At 37.7% G+C, this 23,811-nt stretch overlaps 1 protein-coding gene across 1 annotated transcript; it reads left to right on the forward strand.

The window, feature by feature from the left end:
* Positions 1-10,225: 10,225 nt before the first annotated feature.
* LOC104242846 (GATA transcription factor 19) lies at positions 10,226-12,103 on the forward strand. The gene is made up of 2 exons (XM_009797955.2): positions 10,226-10,793; positions 11,458-12,103. Exons 1-2 carry the CDS (start codon positions 10,308-10,310, stop codon positions 11,767-11,769), a joined length of 798 nt encoding a protein of 265 aa, XP_009796257.1. The 5' UTR covers positions 10,226-10,307; the 3' UTR covers positions 11,770-12,103.
* Positions 12,104-23,811: the final 11,708 nt, after the last annotated feature.

Raw genomic sequence — 23,811 nt, forward strand, 5'->3', positions numbered from 1 at the left:
TAAATGGGGGAGGATGTAACGACCCGACCGGTCGTTTTGAGTATTTGTACTTCGTTCGCCAGTTCTCGGGCATGTCTAGCCCCGTGTGATGTATTACAACTTTTGTAAATCGTCGATTTTGGTTTTCAGGGTAACCGGAATGAATTTTGAAGAACAGTTCTCAATTTGAAGCTTAAAATTTGAAAGGTTTGACCAAGTTTTGACTTGTTAGTATATGATCTCAGATTGAAATTATGATTTGGATAGCTCCGTTAGGTGATTTGGGACTTAGGAGCGCGATCGGAATGTGTTTTGGAGGTCCGGGGTGGATTTAGGCTTGAATTGGCGAAATTGGAATTTTGGCATTTTCTGGTTGATAGGTGAGATTTTGATATAGGGGTCGGATAGGAATTCAGGAAGTTGAATCGGGTCCATTGTGTCATTTGGATGTGTGCGCAAACTTTTAGGTCATTCGAACGAGGTTTGATTGACTTTTTGATCGAAAGCGGAATTTGGATATTTTTGGAGTTCTTAGGCTTGAATCTGATGTAATTTTGGTGTTTTGATGTGTTTTGAGCGTTCCGAAGGTTCGAACAGGTTTGAATGATGTTATAGGATATGTTGGCATGTTTGGTTGAGGTCCCGAGGGCCTCGGGTGAGTTTCGGGTGGTTAATGGATCAAATTTTGGACTTTGGACTTGGCAGTTTTGCTGGTTTTTGTTGCTGACATTTTTATTCATCGCGTTCGCGGAGGTGCCTCGTGTTCGCGAAGGGTTAAACCTGGGCAGTATTAAATAACCAATCTGCGACCCTTCTTCATTCTTTCACTATTTTTGAACGAGATTGAAGCTTTTGAGAGGGATTCTTGAGGAAACCAAAGGGTAATCTCTTGGAGGTAAGATTCTTGGCTTCATAACTCATTTATATGTGATTAAAGGCCTAATTAGTGGTGAAATTTTGGGAAAATCAGTGCAAAATGGGTAATTAGGGCTTGAGATTAAGAGACTTTAAAATGAGTATTTGAGGGGTCAATTGAACTCCGATTTCAGTGTTCTTGATATGTATAGACTCGTGAGAGGATGAGGACTCTATTGATGTGATTTTTATCGGATTTCGAGACATGGGCTCGGGGGCCGAGTTTGAGCAATTTCGAGATTTTTGATGTAAATTGGATATTTTCGAGTGAGCTTTGTTCCCTTAGCATATTTTAATGATTATGTACTGATTTCGGTTAGATTTGGAGCATCCGGAGGTCGATTCGAGAGGTCAAAGGCATCACGGGCTAGAGTTTGAACCGGATTGAGGTAAGTAATAATTGTAAATGTCTGTCCTGAGGGTATGAAACCCTGGACTTCATATCATTGTGCTACTTTGAGGTGACACACACACTGGATGACGGATTGTGCACTGTTGGGGGATTGTGACTTAGTCCATCCCGAATGACTGTTTTACTGCTTATTTGATTGAAAATTGTTTGCTATCATCATGTTTTGAGCTGAATGCCATATTTGGGCCTCATGCCAACTGTTTTGGACCCTTAGGGGATTTTTACTGCTATTTCCTCACTGTCTTAATTTTTATATTTGTACTCAATCATGTTATATTCTACTATTTTCATAACTCAGCCATGTTTACTCTGTTTTAATACTTTAAATGATATTTTGGGATGATGATCATATTTTACTGTGCCCGAGTGGCTTTTAGAATTTTCTGACTGAGTAAGGCCGGGGGCCTGTGTTGTGAGGATATTTTTGGGTCGGGTTGTACGCCGCAATAGTGATACACTGATTTATGATTATGAGGCCGAAGGCCTGAGTTGTACACCACAAGGTGGCTTGATATAAGGCCGAGAGCCAATTTATTATGCCACGAGATGACTTGATATTGCGCTTGGATCGTAAGAGGCCCCTCCCGGAGTCTATACACCCCCAGTGAGCGCGGGTACCTAGTGTGTTATGTGATATAGCCCGAGGGGCTGATGTTGTTCTATGTTAATGCTCGAGGAGTGGTTCTTGATTTATGTAAAGCCCGAGGGGCTGATTACGAGTGATTATGAGGTAGCCCGAGGGGCTGGTTCCGTTGGTTTTATGCCCGAGGGGCGATTTATGGTACATGTTTTGCCAAAGGGCTGCTTATGTTTCTATCATGTTTACTCATTGTTTTATCACTCGTTTGAAACTATTGAAAATTGTTTTTAAAAGGTTTTCACTGAAACTGAGCATGATTTACGAAGTAAATGATTTCTGTAGTGTTTAGGAAAGGTACTATATTTGTTGTAGCATTTTGACGTGATTTACGTGCTTTCTTACTGCTCAACTTTCATTTACCTTTATTACTTACTGAGTTGGAGTACTCACATTACTCCCTGCATCTTGTGTGCAGATTCAGGTATTTTATAAATCCGGTAGTGGGTGTTGATTGCTCAGAGGTAGAGTCATCGGAGTTTAGCAAGGTAGTTGCCCGGCGTTCGCAACAATGCTTTTCTCCCTCTTATTTTCATTAGCCTATATTTAGTACATCTTCAGTCTTTTCGTTGTATTCAAACCTTAGTAGATGCTCATGACTTGTGACACCCCGATGTCGGACTTGTGTATTTATTCCGCACTGTCTATTTAGACTTACATTATGAGATATCTGATTAATTAAAGGCTTAAAAATGATTGTTATTGATTAAATGATTAATTCGGGAGTTGTGTCGGCTAGCCTAGTTTCACGATAGGCGTTATCACGATCAGGTCGGTTTTAGGGTCGTGACATTTGCCCGTTGTGATCTCGAGTTCGAGTCCCGGTCCGATCCCGTCCCAGGTGCACAAAAATAAGAGAAACATAAGTTATACTCCGCACATACGGTCAGGACAAGCTTGTTATTTCAAAGAATCACATAATAGGCTATCGTCCCTTCCTAAGAGGAGGGGGCAGTATGCATGAAGTATAAATTGGTATCTAACATTAATATAGCAGATAAGATTGCGAATGTGCTCAGTGCGTAGTGGCCATAATCCTACTTTGACAACTCATACTCACGAAGTACCAAACCCATCGCTACAGCAAGATGTAGATTTGGTATAGATATCAAACATAATTTTTATTTCATGCAAATATCTGACCTTGGTTTGTTCGGTTATTTCGAAAGCTTGCCTACAAATTTCCCAAGTTAGTGTTTGTAATGAGAGGGCGAGGCTACGACAACCGGGAAGTGGAACTCTGGTTGACTTTAGATCTAGAGGAAACTAAAATTTTAGCTAGAAAATTTCCATAGATGACGCCAAATTGTTCGACGAAAAAGGGTTAAACCTTTTTTGTAAACTAATTAACTAGGAAGATTTGAGGCAAATCCTAGCCAAAGATAATTTATCCTAGATTTGAGATAGAAGATAAGAATAAACAAGCATAGCTGAACATGAAATTTAACCATAGTAATAATTGAATTCCATAATGTAAGAAAAGGATTGTGATTTTCATAACATTGAATGATAATGAAGAATACATAGATAAAAAGGGTCACCGTTCTTGAACAAGGTTGACCCCCGTACATTTGATATAGTAAAATTAATGATACATACCGAGGATCTGAGCGTCCTTTCCCCTTCCTCCTTTTCAAGGAGAAAGAGTTCAAGATCCTTCTACCTCTCTGAAAATGTTTATGTGTGTGTGTGAGTTTTTCTCTGCCTCCTCCTTTTCTTAATTTCTCTCACCTAGTATATATATAAGGTATTCTCCTTTGCACAACGGTCATTAGCCAGAGTGCCTAAGTCATTTAACTGTATTACAGATTGACCCTCTGAAATGCCGTAATAACCAATTTACTATACAAGCATTCTGAGTACACGACCTCGGTCGTGGCCGAAGTGCTTGTTGCTATAGCGTTATACGAATACGACTTCGGCCCAAGTGAATTTTTACCGTTCCTCTTCACGCATATTCTTGTTTGGTCAGATTTTGACCCATGTCTATGGTACGTAACGTAGGAGTATACGATATAGTAGTAACAAATATGACAAAAAAACATGTGTATGAAAAGAAGTACAATGCCAAGTACGTGCCAAAGAAGAAATGCATGTTTTAGGACTATCTAGACTAAGGTTAAGTGAAATTAAAGCTCTTCTAGGATCATATATCGTAAGAAAAGCATAATAATCATTCTCATCAAACTAAAATTGCAACACATAATAAATTAATTTTTAGTACATCTAAGTATCGGAAGTTACTAATGAGCCACTAATAAACATGAGAATCTCATGAAATAAGAAGATTTGAATCTATCTTTTTCTACTGCAGAAATACTAGTTTCACCTTTTTGATTGAAGAGGATCTTAGTACAACTGATGATTATAAAAAGAAAAAGCAAAGAGAGTACCACTATTTTGTAACAGTATTATAAAATAGAGAATTGCAAGTAAATTTCCAAAAACAGACAAGCCTCTTTGAAAAAGTCACTGCACAAAAAGTAGCAACAGATGATTAAATTTGAGGGTATGAATGGCAATATTGAAAGAAGAAAAAGTGAGAGAGGAGAACTTCAAGTTTCCTTTGGCTACAAGGCTACACTCCCTAAGAGGAGACAATAAGAGGTTACAGTGTTTATTCTTTTAGAGGGAGATCACAATTTCACATGATGTTTTTGACCATAAAGTATTGAACTCTTAAGCTTTTCATACTACGGCTTATCAATGGTTGCTCTCTTTTGAATCTGTCCATCATTATTTTCTATTCCTTTACTCCATCTATGGATAGACCAATACCAAACTTACTCTAATTACCCACTGAAAGCTTAAAGAAGAGACTGTATCAGTGAGATTCATTCCAGTTGTATCTCGTTACTTTTGAGGAATGTCTTCTTTCTTTTTTTTCTTTTTAGAAGCTCAATACTGTTTCTTTTAAGATAAAAGCGTTTAGTTCATTTGAATTTTTGGATTTAAACATGGCCACGATTATGGACAATGAAGACACATTAATTTATTGCATTCTACTTGATCTTGATAATATTTATTAGGAGTATTAATTAAATAATTATAAGTACACATTTATATTAAGCATAATTGGGTGCACAAAATATTTTACATTCATGTTAAGGTTCGAAAAGAGGCCGTACCCCAAGGGGTAGTTCGTAGATAAGTTATCCTAATGCAAACACTAATGACTGCTTCACCTCGAATCCGTGACCTATAGTTCATACAGTGCCAATTTGACCACTGCTCTCCTTCCATGTATACATTTAAATTAGGCCAAATACATAGACATGCCATTAAACTTGGCCCAATTTTTCATTTTATCACTTTAACTCAGTCTTGTTCCTCCAACCCCATTTCTTTTGTTCCACTTTAACACAAAAGCTGACTAGATTCCATGTGTGATTTGCCTCACCCTTGTAGGCGCGTGAGAGTCATTTTTTAAGCCAAATTTCATACTCCCAACGCAAAGGCGGATCCAGACTTTAAATCATATGGATTCAATTTTAATATTTTTAACATTGAACGCATTATATTTTTAAAGTTATAGGTTTATATCTATTATTTTTACAATTTTAATGAATTTTTACTCCGAGTCGAAAGTTATGGGTTCAGTTGAACCCGTAGTTATTACTGAATATATATATATATATATATATATATATATATATATATATATATATATATATATATATATATATATAGAAAATATTTTTTCGAGGGAGGGGGGCAGAAAAATGAAAAAAATAATAATTTGAAATTACAAAAAAAAAGTAAAAAAAAATGCGGGGGTGGGTGCGGAGGGGGGGGAGCAGTGGGGTGGGGGTAGCAGCTGGGTATTTGCACGCGCTGCATTTTTATCTGGGATAAAATTTTTGTGTTAAAGTGAAACAAAAAAAATGAGGTAGGAGCACCAAAATGGAACAAGACTGAGTTAAAGTGTCAAAATGAAAAGTCGTTTCAAGTTTAATAGTCTGTCTATGTATTTGGCCTTTAAATTATATTTTTTTATTTTATTATGCAATAAATAATATAATTTATATCCACTAATTTAACTACGCACCTGGATTTAAAATCTCAACATTATGTGCGCTTGCTTAGCTAATTTGCATTTCCATGCATGCAAATGCAATGCATGGGTAGTTGGATAAGTGCATGTAAAGGGCCGCGTGGCACGTGAATTAATGGGTAATGATTAAGACTTTTTTGGGTTAGTGTTAAGCAGCAAAGCAGATGGGATATGACTATAATTAGAGGCAATATTTGGAAAATTGGTCCCGGAGTTAGGAGGGGACCCACAAAATCCAACGGGCCACGTAACATCATCATATATATGAGGGGAAGCGTGAGTGTAAATGGGGGCATTCGTGTGGGTTTGGTTTCCATGATTAAGCAAATCCCAGAGTTTCATTAAAAACAGTATAAACCACAGATCGCGCATTTATTGCCAGAATATTTATTGGCATTTGAGATTACTGCTTCTTTATTCCCACTCCCTCTCTCTTCTACAGCCTGCCATCTGTCATTACTAATTAATACTCCTTGTATGATTCGGCACGAAATTTTAAAAAAAAAAATTAAAATTTTTAGTTTTAAAAGTTTAAGGCGTACAAATTTTGTGCGTCCGCAATATTTGTGTAATTATAAAAGTTTCTTAGTAAAATAGTTAAAATGAAGAGTTTAAAATTAAATTATTTTTAAATTTAAAAATATGTCATTTATTTTAAAACAGATTAAAAAGGAAAGTACCTCATCTAATTTGTGACAAAGGAGTATAACTTGCTCATTATATTTTCTTTTTATTTTGGATTTAAATCCTTTCTTCCTTTTTCTTTTATTTTTTGTGTCTTGCTAGTTAGAGATTTTAAGCCTAAAATGGTCCATTGACCGCCATTTTTTCCTCGTACAAAACATACAATAAAGTAGGGAATTGCAACCTGATTTGAGCAGTCTTTGTTATTTTATTATGTGATCAATTGGTTAACTGAATTTCATAAACTTTTAATACGAGTGAGAATTTTTGAAATTAATTTAACAATTAAAGTTCAACCGTGAAGTAGACTTTATCAACACAGAGTGTATGTATTAAATGCATAATCGAAAGATAAAAAAGAAAGAAAGTTCAAACTTATAAAGACTAATGCTAGTAGCGGTCCATAGTATGAGATAAGTGATCATGAGAACCAGTAACTTCTATCTATATATTAAAAATTTATAAGTATTTTACTACGAATTCAATTATTATTATATATTAACTTGAAATATTGTAAAAATTCATAAATCTTGAATTTTGAATCCGGTTGGCCAAGACATCTTTCCACAAGTTAAATGAATGTAATGAGTAAATAGTCGATAGAGAGCCAACGGAAGTGTGCACATCGGTGTATTATAGAATGCAATGAGACGTCTGCAGTGTAGAGAGGGTAATGAAAATTGTGTAAATCGAAAAAAAATTGGTGGGGGTGGTCGGAGGGGGTGGTGGGTTGATGGAGCATCTTTTGGAAAGTGAAGTGCAAGGAGGGTCTGGTCTGGTCTCTGGTCTCCCCGTTTGTCGAACTAAGGTCGACACCAATCTCAAGATGATCTGATTCTCTCTCTCTCTCTCTTTGCTCTTTGGACTTTGAATCTTTAAATCCAAATCTATTGATATTCCAGAGGAGTTTTGTTCTGTTTCGGCTTTGGACCCCATCATTTTTCATCATGAGTATGAGACTCGTGGTGGCCCCTCTCTTTTTTTGTTTTTTTTTTTAATTTCTTTGTGTTCCTAAATCACCAATCTAGCTTAGCTCCATTTCCCTTTTCTTTTAAAGAAAATATTAAATTCAGAGGGTACTTTTTTACCTATACTAAGTTTGCATCTTTGAGTCAAAGATTGCTCTCTATACCCTGAAGAACATTTGTTGCTTTGATGATTGCAAAGTATCTCATTTTCATGATTCCTCTTCCTTCCCCCACCCCCTTTTTCTCTTGATGGCTTTTTGTCTACTATCCACAAAATCTATACTCTCCGGTCCATTTTGTTTGATAAGATTTGATATTTTCAGAAATTAAGAAAGAATTAATTTTCTTTTTTGGAATAAAGAGCCTATTATATTTTTAATAAATAAATTAAGATTAATATGATCAATTTCATAGTTAGTTAATGTTAAAAGATAAATTTTTTAATATGTGTGAAAACAACCAAATAATTAATTAAAGTGGATAGTAGGGAGTACATTCCCTCCTCCTACTCTACTAGTATGTTTTTTCATCTAAATTTCCTAGCCTGTTTTAATTTGTTTTCCTCGCGTTGTGCATTTAAATTTCTATTTTTTAATTTCTTCTTTGCGTTTTGTAAACATTACTAATCTTCTATTTAGAAGCAAATCTAGCTAGTAATTAAATCGAGGTTTGTGTAACATTAAATCAATATTGGAAATTGGATTTAGAGAAGAATAAGTGAAGGGAAGTTGATAGATAAATAATCATGATGACAAGAAGGACTGGATTACCTAAAACATGCATAGGACTCAATCAGTTCACGTGAATCCAGGGGTACGGCCACTGCTTACTGATCAATGCCTGAAACTACTTGTTTTGTATTGTGCACCTTAGGTGAAGAAAGGGATGGTGTATATCAGTATTTAGCAACTTCCTGCCCGGTATCAGTCACTCTCAATTCAATAATCTAAGTTAGTCGATGGGATGGATTGGACTGCCTAAAGCAACTAAAGAGTGGTCTTTGTTTTGTTGAATGATACATTGGAACGAATTTTACTAGTATATATAAACACCATTACCCTACCCCAACCTAAACTCAAGTAGCTAGTCTGATGACTTGCAAATGATACACGTTTGAAACTCTTTCACTAAATATTCACGACGATTCAGTTTCAAGATTTGGATTGACAAGCATTGGTCTAATAACATTAAGTTACTATTCTCTAGCTAGATGCAAAGGCAAATTAATAAGCTAGGTGCATAGGCGAATGGAGTCCATATTCAATAGATTTAATTGAATTAATTAATATTTTTATTATAGAATATAAGTGTATGTTTAAATTTTTTTTCAACTTTCAACAAGTATCAAAATTTATCCCATACTTTCAAACAACAACATAATCAGTGTAATCATACAAGTAAAGTATGAAAAATTCCATAATTTTAAGGTACAATAAATTTAATATTAAAAGTTTTAAAAACTAAAAATTTCAAGCTTAAATTTTGAATTCGCCTTTAATTAGTGGAGGATCTAGTCGACACTCATTGGATAGATATACTAGGTTTGAAGAGTTAAGAGTCAGGCTTTATTTCTTCGGGCGAGACTCATAATCAAAGATATGATCAGTGCACTTAATTAGATCCAAATGTTTTCTACAGCAGAAATAATGTCAAGCATTTCAGATTGGACTGTGCATCTTTTCGCTTGAAAGTTAAAACAGTTATTCATCTAATTATGCAAGGTAATTAAGAGGAGAAGTTAAGTATGACTATTTAAAAGGTTTAAAAAAGGGGGTGGATTAGCAATAGCAATAATATTTCCACTTTCCTTGGGAGGTAGGAGAGGTGGCAGCGACAGTGCAGAAAGGTAGGGGAGGGAGGGGGGATACGGACAGAAGTTATTTTGATGTAAATATTGGGTTTGAGTTGAGACTTGAGACTGGTCGCCTCGTGATCGGAGAAGGCAGATCCATGGAAGACTGTTCCCCCTTGTCACGTGGGCTCTCTTTTGACTACCCTTATGACCACTTTCTTAATTTCTTGTATTTCTACTATACGTATATATAGGGAGTATAAAAATAATCAAATTTGCAAAAAGTTCTACTACTAACACAGAACTAACAGTATAACTCAGGTATTACTATATATAGAGACCACTTGGCACTTGCTTATGAAACCATACTTGTATATCATATAGCTGCTTGTAGTGGCACTTCAACTCTCTCTCCGGTCCCTTTTTCCTTCTTTCTACAGTGTACCACACTTTGCCCTTCTCTCTGTTTCTGTTTCTGGCTAATTAGTAGCACACTAAATAACACACATGAATCTGGTCCCTACCCCCCTCTGCATTTTACCTGCAAACAAAGAATCCAAAAAAAACGTTGTAGCAGACGTTTGACGACCAACGTGGACTCTCTGCACCTGCTGACTAGTATTTCGCCATTTTATTAGCTTATAAAGAGCTAACAGACAATACTACAAAACCCAAAGCTCTCTCCCCTAAGTTCTTCCTCCCATTCAAACCTTCTATTATTATTACATATCCCTTTCAACTTACTATTCCCTCTCCTACCTATCGCTTTCTCCCCTCCCTTTCATCTCATGCTAATTGTTCTATAAACACTGCGTTGCCTCTTCCTTTATATCTCAAAGGCGAGGAAGTAGAAACTGAGAGGAAAAATGATGCATCGTTGCAGTAGCAGTTGTCATGGAAGTATGGTGGGTCCATGTTCATGTGGTCTGTTTCACAGTCAAAGCAATGTTACTACTACTACTTCTTCTGCTTTCTCAATGCTCTTCTCCCATAACCCTAGTGCTTTTGATCATGAATATTCGGAAAACATGTACTCTTTTGCTCCTTCTTCTTCATCTGTGGATTGCACTCTCTCCTTAGGGACGCCTTCCACTCGCCTTACTAATGAGATTAGTGAAAAGAGGGTAGTTCAGTCTCATGAACGTCGCTCTTCCTACATGCCTAACTTCTGCTGGGATATTCTTCAGCCAAAACAACATACTCCATCGCCGCCTTCTTCCGCACACAAATCCACTCGTGGCGGTAGCAATGGTAGTAACACCAACTCTGCTGACCCCCTTGTTGCTCGCCGCTGCGCTAACTGTGATACCACTTCAACTCCGCTTTGGAGAAATGGTCCTAGAGGCCCTAAGGTATAGTTTCTTGATTACTCTTTTATGTCATTTAAAAATAATTTTATTGTTCTTAAATAGCGAAATTAATAACCTATAACGTTTTAAGATATAATGCAAGATTATAAGTTAAATCCTTTTCTCTTTGTCATTGATACTCTTTTCGAATATGTTTATCACAATTTTCTATCTACTCAGAGAGTTTAATTTTTGCACATTAACATATATAGTAACTAGCATAAACTTTTATACTATCATAATGAGTTTAACTTATGACAATGAGTGACTATTTGCAACAAATTTAATGTAACTTGGAAAGTGCGGTAATAACTTACTATAATCAATCACTAAATTATACTCCCTCCGTTTCAATTTTTGTGAACCTATTTCCTTTTTAGTCACTGCCAAAAAGAATGACCCCTTTACTTATTTGGAAATAATTTACCTTTACGCAATGATTTATAGCCACACAAAATATATGTGCCTCATTTTACACACAAGATCAAAAATCTTCTCTTTTTTCTTAAACTTCGTGCCCAGTCAAACGTGTGTAGATTGAAAAGGAGTGAGCATGTACTAAAGTTATAATGACAGAGTAAAACTTTTTTCTCCATGTACTTAGCTTAAATCTTGAGTTATGACCTCTGAAGCTATGAAACTAATGGTTATAATGGATTTTACGCAGTCACTTTGCAATGCATGTGGAATTCGATTCAAGAAGGAAGAGAGAAGAGCAAGTGCAGCAGCAGCCACCGCTAACGGTGGAAGAGGGGGAGGAGGAGGAATGGACACACAACACATGATAAACAGTACTGCTTCATGGGTTCACCATTCACAACCCCCAAAAATGCCTTATTTCTCTTCAGCTGCCTATGGAAACGAATTCAGGTTCATAGAAGATGATGACCGTGATTCTGATGCCACCGCCATTCCTTTCCTTCCTTGGCGTCTCAATGTTGCTGATAGGCCTAGTCTTGTTCGTGACTTCACTAGATAAGGAAAAAAAAATTAAAAATAGGATGAATGTTTCAAGCAGCGTTTAAATTTCACGAAAAGAAGAAAAAAAAATGGAAGCCCCCCATTACGTGTCATGATGATGGTGATGGTGGCGATATGACGGCTACGGTTCAAGAAATTCTTTTGCTTTCAGCTGTTTTCTTTTTGGTCCATCTTTCACAGAGATGGAGTGAAAATGAGTTAATTCTCTGTTTTTGTTTGTTGGCTTTGCCTCCTTTTGGTAGTAGTTACGTTATTCTAGTATCTTTAACTTTTCACTTTGATGATGATCAGTCAATATATATACTAAGCAGTGGCACCACTTTTTTCTGTTAGTCCTCGTCACACATATATAGTATTACTTTCTTGAATATGATGGTCGACCAGCAGTGTTCTCTTTATCAAATGAAGGTTTCCTGCTGTTTGAGCTGCCGGCAAATTCTGAAACAGTACAGTATCTCTTTTTTAGCTTTCTACGTAATAAATGGAATTGTTGCTACGACAGTGCTGCATTAATGAATTATTAGCTCATATCATTTCATTCTGGGCCAGAACTGAAATGTTATTAATTAATAAGTGTTTGTTATACATTAGATTGAGATGTTTACGTCTGTAATGTTATATGCTACAGCTTTTTTCTTTTCGTTTGGAGTGCAGCAGGACAGAACACTGAGCACAGCATGGTCCTGAAGAACATGGAAATGAAAATGCTGTTTTCAGATGTAACGGAAAATTAACTAAAGGCACTGTAAGCATAGATGTGATATTTGCATTTTGGCTCTTCTGGGAGCCTGGAATACAGTTATACAATCAAAGCCTTTTAATTTGTTACTACAATTTACTGTTGCGCCTTCAAGATTTAGCCGGCTTATAAAATAGTTTTACCATGGTAAAGATATTCGAATAACTAAACTGTTAGTGGTTAGTACTGTAGTTAGCAGTTAGTGTTAGTTTGTTAATAGGAGTTAGTTATAACTAACACACATGGATATTAGTTGTTAGTGGAGTGCGGAACCAAAATGTGATTTTTTTTTACTCAAAATACGCAAATAAGTGTAAAAAAAAAGTTACCAAACTATATATAACGCCACAAATAGTGGCGCTATACAGTAACGTTAACTGCACTGTTACTGTATAGCGCCATTATTTGTGGCGTTATACTGACACACCTTACATAGCGCCATTAATAGTGCCGCTATACCCCTTATTACCTGAACACATAGCGCCATTAATAGTGGCGCTATACCCCTTAATACAAATCCTCCATCTTCTTCTCCTTCGTTCCATCTCCCTCATTTCTCATTTCTGATCCCCCACCACCACCACCACCACCACCACCGATTCTGCCCCCATTTTTTTAAAAAAAAAAAATTGGGTCCCCCCGTCACATAAAAGTTTAATATTTGTGGTCCCATTGTCGAGTAGAGCTTCGTGTTATTGTGGATTCACTCTTCCGGAGTCAAAATTTCGATCTATTTACATTCCGAAAATTCTAAATCGAGGTATTTCGATTTATTTTAAGTTGAAACTTTTATAACAATGCATATTACTTGATTTGTATGTGTTCTATTTCGGTTTGTGTTTATTTTTTCCGAAACTAGCATGTTAAATTTTATCCGGATTTAATTTTAGTGTTGTATAAAAATATGTAAATTAGTCTAAAAATGTGTTTGTTAATATCCTCATGTATATTTATGTGTTTTTATGCCGTTTAGTTTAGATTATTTTTTAGCGTAGTAAAATGTAGACCTTTTTTAGCGTAGTAAAACGTAGACCTTTTTAGCGTAGTAAAACGTAGACCCTTTTAGCGTATAAAATGTAGAGCCTTGTAGCGTAGTATTGTGTAGTAATTATTTAATTATCTTATATTCTAGCACGAAACCCATAATTATATATATATATATATATATATATATATATATATATATATATATATATACATATAATTCTTACAATTAATTTATTAAAAAATATGAATAAAAATTATAAAAAAACATAAAATTATTAATGATAGTTTGGTACTACTGGGCCTCAGAAAATCTAGCACGAAACCCATAATTATAAAAATATATATATATATATATATATATATATATATATATATATATATATATATATATATATATATATAATTTTTACAATTAATTTATTAAAAAATATGAATAAAAATTATAAAAAAACATAAAATTATTAATGATAGTTTGGTACTACTGGGCCTCAGAAAATCTAGCACGAAACCCATAATTATAATATATATATATATATATATATATATACATATAATTTTTACAATTAATTTATTAAAAAATATGAATAAAAATTATAAAAAAAACATAAAATTATTAATGATAGTTTGGTACTACTGGGCCTCAGAAAATCTAGCACGAAACCCATAATTATAATATATATATATATATATATATATATATTATTTTTACAATTAAGTTATTAAATAAATATGAATAAAAATTATTAAAAAAACATAAAATTATTAATGATAGTTTGGTACCACTGGGCCTCAGAAAATCTAGCACGAAACCCATAAGTATATATATAATTTTTACAATTAAGTTGTTAAAAAATATGAATTTAAATTATAAAAAACACACATAAATTTTAATGATAGTTATTAAAAATTATGAATTTGCAGTTGACGACATGGATGCACCTATACATCCCGGCCCTCGGACATCGGAGCTACTACCCCTACAGCCCCAGCATAGATCCGAGCATATATGGGGGAGAGTTGCTTACGCAGACTTTTCGGGGCAGGAGAGTGGATTTATTGTGGGAGTTTTTGACTCCTCCCCGCGTTCTACATCCTCGTGTGGTCCATCACCTGAAGGAGATGGGATTATATAGGATCATTAGCATTGGCCGGATACAACTCGACTATGCTTTGATCACGGCGTTGATTGAGCGGTGGCGACCGGAGACGCACACTTTCCATCTGCCCATCGGCGAAGCCACCATCACACTCCAGGACGTCGAGATTTTATATGGCCTGTCCACCGATGGCTTGCCAGTTTTACTGCCTGGGAATATGAGATATTTTAACCGGGCTTCATATATGGATATGCTGCACAGGCTCACGGGCTTCAGGTCCGAGGACCCAGATGTAGCAATTGGGAGCAGTCGTATGCAGTTGGTCCCCATTAGAGACCACTTGGTGCAGATCCACGATACTATCACCGACGACTCAGCGGAGGTGGATGTGGAGCAATATACGAGGCTGTTGTTGCTCCTTCTATTTGGGGGGGTCTTGTTCCCGAACACTTCGGGGAACCTAGTGAGCCTCCATTTTCTACATCATATTGCGGACTTCGATGATACAGTCAACTATAGCTGGGGTGGTGTTGTCCTATCTTTTTTGTACAGGCAGATGTGTCGGGCATCCATGGGCACACAGAGAGACGTTTCTGGCTTTCTGCCACTTCTACAGGTGACAACTTATTCAAATAATTTGTCGTTTAGTTACAATTCTACCTAGTTATAGTTAATCTTTACATTAACTTTCTGTTTTAGGTTTGGGTGTGGGAGCGATTTCTGCAACTTCGGCCACCTCTACCACAGCTACCGGCTAATGTACATATTCCTGATCTCCCTCTAGCTTGTAGGTGGGTATTGCGTCGTAGACTTGCACGAGAGTATCATGGCCATCATAATCTCCCCTTCTGTAGGGATGTGTTGGATTTTCTGGAGGATGCACAGGTGAATATCTAACTAAACTTACCAATTATTGTTTAACTAGGTGTTGCGCATACTAACGGTTTGTGTTATTATTTGATACTTCATCTGGACGCCGTACAGCGAAGAGCTGATAGGTACCCTGCCAGCGTATTGCACGCACGGTCGCCATATTTGGAGGGCTTCCGTCCCTCTCACGTGCCTCGATATTGTTGAGCATCATGCCTCAGAGCGAGTATTTCGTCAGTTTGGATTTCCGCAGTCTATACCGACTCGGCCTGCATGGGATCCTTTACATTATGAGAGGGATGATCGGATGAGAGTGGACGACACATTTATTGATTGGCTGACAGCGCAGTTGGGTATTTGGGACAGTCGAGGGGACTTGACCCCAGCTCCGCAACACTTTCCTATCGAAGTTTATATGGCATGGTACCGCACTGTTTCCCGACTTTTTATCGGGAACCCAGTTCATCAGGTAGATGGTCGGTACGTCTCATACGCCGGGAGACATGAGGCTCTGGTATGTTTTCTGTTATTATCAATTACATTAATAGTAATTTCTAGTCAAATACGTAGTTTATATTAAAAACTTTTGTGCAGGCGATTGGATTGCATACCGTATATCGTATGGGGCAGCAGATGCAGAGTTATGTCCATGATCCTGTGATCATGTAGGACTATAGTCGTCGCTTAATGGATGTGGCTGCCCAGACACTGCAGCGAGGCCGATCGGATCAGCGTTTGGCACACCAGCCAGATTATGTTGACCCAGCCACGTACCAGCGAGGTCGTGGTATGCCACGGGGTGGTGGCCGACGAGCTGTTGTTGCTCCACGACGACCTGTTGGTGTTGGATGACGTGGTCGTGGGCGGAGAGGAGGTCCCCAACAAGGGGGCTTTGAGGCTCCTGCTGATGATGTTGCTGCTGATATGGGAGGTGGCATGCATGAGACCGACATGCCGTCTTACAGCCTTGGCATTTATGACACTCTAGGGACGTCGCAGGTGATCCCATCGGGTCAATTCTTGATCATGGGCTCGGATTTTCAAGGAGTGGAGTTGGGTAGATATTTCCCTGGCCCGTCTACCACTGATGAGTCTCGACCGATCCGAGATTTTGATAGTGGGCACCGACTGAGTTATGGCAGCTCATCACATGCGCAGGTATGAGTTTATTAGTATTAATTTTATTACTGTTTTTACTATAACTTATTTATTTTGTTTTAACTTTATTAATTTACTTTTTTAGGCTTCATGCGATGCTGCGACAGATGACTACATTCAGGATCCAGACACGATTATGGTAAGACAATATAAATTTTTGTGAATTGTTATGTAGTTTTCTATACTAAGTTTGATATTATTATGTAGCCTTCTACTAGACCTGACAGCACCACCGATACATGTCATCCTGTGCCGCATCTGGCCATAAGGAGACGACTTGATGATGATGATCCTGACAGCGTACCCGGGCGGCAGGGGATGCGCCTCAGGCCAACGGCTACTTTGAGACACACCGGATGCGGGACACATTGATTCGGTCTTCCATTTTTATTTTTATTTTGGTGTAAATAATATTTTTGTATACATTAACAACAATATTTAGTCGAATATGACAGTTACTTTTTTTTAGTTCTCATTTCGTTTTATAGTATTTGGTATAGTAACACAACAACTTAAACTTAACTTCCACTTAAATTAAAATAAAATTTAGTACAACAAACAAGGAAAATATTACTACAACACAAACACAAACATAACAGGCCAACATAATAAAAATACATGACATATGAAAATGACACTAAACACATACACGCCAATGCTCCATCCTCAGTTGTCATTTATTCTTCGCTCCAACCACTTAAATCGTTCTTCCATTTGTTCTTTTTCTTCTTCTAACTCTTTCACTCTCGCCTTCACCTCCGCAAGTTCCCGTTTATATTTTTCGTTGCGTTCCTTGTGTGCTTCACAATTCCATTCTGCTCTCCATTTTTTATCTTCCACCTCCTTCAGTTTCTCCCTCATTTCTGTAATAATTCTATCTCCCTCCTTTTGTATTCTATGCTGGTATAACCACATATTATGAAATTCCTGTAATCTATCCCTGTAGCTTTCCTGATAACATGGTTCCTCAGCCCATTCATCAAATTCACAAGTAGGTTCGTCGGGTTGCTTGTACAACTTGTTCATACAGCACCAATAGCGGCGTCCAACGTTAGCACCTTCCCACCCACAATCCATCATGCATGGTTTTCCACATAAGCAAATTGGTGGACGACCAGGTTGAGCCATTTGTGAAATATTTGCTTATAATAAAAACCTTACTTACTTTTAATGAAATATTTCTTGGGGGAAATTTTTAGCACACAAAATAACTACAATGACCCCATTATTTATAGGCTAAACAACACACATATAGCACCATATCTAATGGCGCCATATTAGATAGCGCCATATCTAATGGCGCCATATCATGATGTTGACAAGACGACTTTATGTCAGCCGGTCACACATATCTAATGGCGCCATATCATGATGTTTTCAGCTTTTTCAGTTCGACAAGACAAGACACACATAGCGCCATATGTATATTTTGTGTATTAAATATCGTGATAGCGACAAGACAACACACATAATAAATATACCGATAATTATATTAAATTATTATTTAAATAGGTAAAAAGGGAAAGTACAAATCATAATTAACAAACAAGAAAATATTATTTCATAAATACTTAAATCGTATACATAACAACTAATTATTACAACATGAACTCATGGGTAGTTAGGTACAATAGAAGAACACCCGCCCTGAGCTTGATTATTGTTGCCACCCAAAGGACATTTTCTACGGTCGTGGCCTGTTTGCGAGCATATACCACATTTGCGTGCATATACGATATCACTAACATCCATTTGGTTCCGTATACGCGTTCTCTTCTGCACCTGTCTTTTACGCAAATAGGACTTGTTACACACCATTTTAAATGGTTCTGGGGGCCAGTAATGCTCAGAACCCACTGGTTGCAACTGACCACTATATGTGTTTAGGTATTTGGAAACACTATATTGTTGATCAATATAGTTGGTCTCCGCATAACCAACACGTTGAAAACACTTGATGGCATGTGAACAAGGCATGTGGTAGATTGACCATTTCCCACATGAGCATAACCTTGTGGATTCATTTACAGTATGTACATTATTACCCCGATTATTATGGATAGCGGTGCGAACTTCAAAAATACCTCGTTCGTTATCATATTGCAAAAAGGAATGCCAATGTGCTCGCCGTCTGTATTTCTCTAATCTCTTCATAGGCACTGGCATAAATTCAACACCCCTTTCCATCAATTCCGTTGCAGCTGCAGACCGTTGTACAAACCTCTCCGCCATCTGCTTGAACGACATACGCACCATGGCTGTGACGGGCAATCCTCTTGCCGACTTTAATAACCCGTTGAAGGATTCTGACACGTTTGTAGTAAGAATTCCCCAGCGTCTGCCACCATCTGCATGCAACGTCCACTTTTCAGGATCATGTCGCATTAACCAACGATATGCTGCATCGTCTTCTTGCCTGATAGAATCCATATGCCTCCGGAATTTATGTTGTTGGTGGTCTGTTGCTGCCATCCACATCAAATCATGTAGATCTTTTTTGGGATGTGCCTTCTTGAAATTGGCCTTAAAGTGCCTCACACAGTAACGGTGGTATGCATAAGGTTCTTGCCAGGCAGGAAGGTTCTCCACATAACTTAATATACCCCCGTGCCGATCAGATATTAGACAAATACCTGAACGATGTTTGACAACATGCTCTTTCAAGTGGTTCAAAAATATTGTCCACGTCTCTGTGCTTTCATTTGCACAAATAGCAAAGGCTACAGGAAATATCTGTCCATTAGCATCCACTGCCATGGCTATCAATAGCTTGATATCGTACTTTCCATAGACATGAGTTCCGTCTATGGATATTACGGGCCGGCAATACGGAAAACCATCAATTGCTGGCTTAAACGCCCAGAACACGTAATTGAATATATATTCTGGTTTACCCGGACTCCGCTCAAGCTTCCATTCAATAACTGTTCCGGGGTTAAAGTGCTGCAGTGCAGCCATGTAGCTAGGCAGATCTGCAAATGACTTATCCCAGTTACCATAGACTATTTCAAACGCTCTTTTGCGCCCAAGATATGCCTTTCTTTTAGTAATTGTGTGGCCATATTCCTGGTGGACTGCTGTAATGCACTCTTTGATTTTATACCTTATGGACGCTTCGATGTGCGGAATAAGTACAAGAGATATCAAGTCAATATCCAAGTTGAAGTGATTCCCGTTGAAAGTGTCCATTTCGCATGTGTGGGTGGGAATGTATTTACCCACTTTCCACATACCTGTTTTCTTCTTCGACGCACGCAACATCCAATTACATGGCCAAAACCACCTGCGGCAAATAGCCTTGTATACCGTCGGACTTGACTCCGATACCTGCATCTCACGACACTCTTTAACATTGTGCATTTTACAAGCCCTGCTTACGCGTGCTTTATCAGGAAAAAGCATCCCCTTTGCAAGCACCGTTGGTCTAGACTCATCCCACATTGCTGTCCGGATTTCATCAAAACCCCTTGTGAGAGCTTCCACATCCGGCACGGCTGGCAAGTTATCAATATAAGGAATCTCCCTTGAATGAAACGGCACTTCAGACTCGTTCACTTTTCGTCTATGGGGGGCTCTCTTCAAATCCGGTCCTTCCTCCTCGTCCTCTTCATCACCATCCTCACGAGCAAATGGTGTCTCGTCTCCCGATTCATCGGCATTGTTATCGTAATCGCTGTTCTCTTCTTCACTCTGTTCATCTACCAGATCCTGATGTAATACGTCGTTTTCGGGTAATTGAGTGAGTACGGGTAGTTCAACTTACTCGTTTTCACTGCACATTTCAACAAAAATATAAGCTACTAAATTAATAAATGCTTTATATATGGCTGTAGCTTTTTACTTACAAGTCGTAATGTGATGACATTCCATGATGGACGTTTTCAGTTAGGTGATGACTACCGGATGGGTCACTTGTAAAATTCATATCCGGCCGGTACCCCCTATTAAATAAATGAGCGTTAAAATTAATTCAATACGCAAAAATATACATAATTAACACAAATGAAAATTGAAGTTTACCACTCTTCTTGTGAATTATGGAAAGCAGGGTATAAATTATTTTCTCGCTGCTCATTCGCCGACGGTGATAAATTTAAATCAAGAAAAAATCTTTCATCCGGAACATGTCCGGCAAAAACTGATCCAGAATAACCACCCGATGACTGGGGGTTATCTCTACTACGCACAACCTCATTTTTTGGAACGTCTTCGACCTTCACGTATATCTCCAACATTGTGATTACAAGAAATTCCCGGCATTCGTCCGGAGTCCTCAAGAAATCACTCAAAGTGTCATCATCGTCGATGTTAAACTCTGAGTAAAAAGCAACCCCTTGCGGCGTAACGGAATACGGATATCTTCCGGTTACTTTGAGTATCACTGAACGTTTTCTCACACTCATTTTTTTGTATAACAACGATATCAATGTTTCTTACTCCATTGAAAGTGGCAATTTAACATTACACTTAGCAGGTAAACTGTAGCCCACAGAGTTATTCTCCATCACAACCTCACCTCCCCAATATAATGATACTCTTATTCTACGTTCTTCAGACATAATGAAAAAATGTTGGAGAATTTAACAACAATAGAAACCAACAAGAGTTAAAAAAAATTTTGAATGAAGTTGTGGCGATTCTACGATGTTTATATAGGAAATGGCTAGCCGAGGGTTTTTTTTTTGTATATAGCGCCACAAAAAGTGGCTTTATACGCATTTAAATTATTGAACCCAGAAATTATTGGTGGGGTCAGGTAATAAGGGGTATAGCGCCACTATTAATGGCGCTATGTATCAGTATAACACCACAAATAGTGGCGCTATACAGTAACGGTGCAGTTAACGTTACTGTATAGCGCCACTATTTGTGGCGTTATATATAGTTTGGTAACTTTTGTTTTACACTTATTTGCGTATTTTGAGTAAAAAAAACACATTTTGGTTCCGCGCACGTTGTTAGTGAGGAGGTTAAGTTGGTAGGTGTATATATACACATGTAAGATCATTTTCATAGTAGAATGAAATCATTTTCAGTCTAATACATATGCAGAAATTCTCTCTCTAGAACCTTCTCCTTTCTCCTTTCAGTCATTTTCTCCATTGTTGCTCACTGATTCAAGCTCGAGCACAGTGAAACTCACAAAACAATCACTTTTCCCCCCTTTTCTTTCCCGATAAAATGGCCAAATTTGCAGTTACATTACTCATTGGTGCATTCCTAATGTTTACTTTGATCTCTTGTTCTTGTTGGGAATAAACCCCCTACCAAAATAATATTCACGGTAATAAAAGCGGAATAATAATGTAGCACCGAGATACGGTAATTAACAAGAATAAAAGAGTAACAATGACACCAAGATATTTACGTGGAAAACCCTTCTGAATAAGGGAAAAACCACGACCCCGAGAGAAGCAATTGATATCACTATAGTAAGGAATTTACACTTTGTAGGCCCGAGTAAAAATACTACAAAGACCACTACAACACTCAAAAGAAATAACCCTCTTTTGATATTCCCACCTCACTACAATATCGCTCACTCTCTATTTTCCTCACAGACTATTTTCTTATACCTTGTCTGTGAAACCTCACTCTTTCTTTCTCTCTTTGTTGGTGTGTAGAAATGAGAGTTGAAGCTCTCCTTTTATAGCCAAAGCTTCACCCTCTAAAGCCTACAATATTTGACAATTTACACACACTTTTCACAATTCAACAAAGTTGGCTACCAAACCAAAGAAATTCAACAAGGTTGGCTACCAACCAAACCAAGTCAACAAGGTTGGCTACCAAACCAAAGAAAACTCTTATTAGGCACATGCCTAATACTTCTTCAATGAGATGGACATCATCAATCTCCCCCTCCAGTCTCATTCATCTAGAGGAGGTAGCACTGTCTTCTAGTTTGAGTGCATGCCGACAAGTTCTTTGCATAGCTCGAACTTGTTCCTTGGTACCACCTTGGTCAGCATATCTGCGGGATTCTCACTTGTAGAAATCTTCAAGACTTTTAGAGATTCATCATCTACCATTTCTCGAATCCAATGATATCTCACATCAATGTGTTTGGTCCTTGCATGGTACATAGAGTTCTTGCTAAGGTCTATTGCACTTTGACTGTCACAATAGACGACATACTCCTTCTGATGCAATCCAAGCTCTTGAAGGAATCGCTTGAGCCATATCATCTCCTTGCCAGTTTCTGTAGCGGCAATGTACTCTGCTTCAGTTGTTGAAAGTGCAACGCACTTCTGCAACTTAGACTGCCATGATATAGCTCCCCCTGAAAATGTAAATAAATATCCAGTAGTAGATTTTCTGTTGTCAATGTCACCTGCCATATCAGCATCTGTATAGCCCTTCAAGATTGGATCAGATCCTCCAAAGCACAAACAATCTCCCGTGGTACCTCTCAGGTACCTGAGTATCCACTTGACTGCTTCCCAATGTTCCTTTCCAGGATTTTCAAGAAACCTGCTGACAACACCAACTGCGTGAGCAATATCAGGTCTAGTACATACCATTGCATACATCAAGCTTCCGACTGCTGAAGAATAAGGAACTTTAGCCATGTTCCCTTTCTCCTCCACTGTTGTAGGACACATCTTCTTACTCAACTTTAGATGACCAGCAAGAGGTGTGCTGACTGGCTTAGCATTCTTCATGTTGAAGCGTTCTAGTACACGTTCAATGTACTTCTCCTGAGATAGCCACAACTTTCTACTTGTTCTCTCTCGAACTATCTTCATCCCTAGAATTTGTTGTGCTGGGCCCAAGTCCTTCATATCAAATGACTTGGACAGATCTCCTTTCAACTTTGCTATCAACCCCTTGTCTTTTCCTACAATTAACATGTCATCCACATACAACAACAATATAATAAAGTTATTCTCAGAAAATCTTTTGAAGTATACACATGGATCAGAATAGGTCTTTAGGTATGTTTGACTTTTCATGAATGAGTCAAACTTCATGTACCACTGCCTTGGTGCCTGCTTCAATCCATAAAGACTCTTATTCAATTTGCACACCATGTGTTTCTTTCCAGCTACTTCAAATCCTTCTGGCTGCTCCATATAAATCTCCTCTTCCAAATCTCCATGAAGAAATGCAGTTTTCACATCCAACTGCTCCACTTCAAGATCTAGGCTAGCTGCTAAGCTCAAAATTGTTCGAATAGAAGTCATTT

This window comes from Nicotiana sylvestris, chromosome 2, assembly GCF_000393655.2.
Source record: "Nicotiana sylvestris chromosome 2, ASM39365v2, whole genome shotgun sequence".
NCBI lineage: Eukaryota > Viridiplantae > Streptophyta > Magnoliopsida > Solanales > Solanaceae > Nicotiana > Nicotiana sylvestris.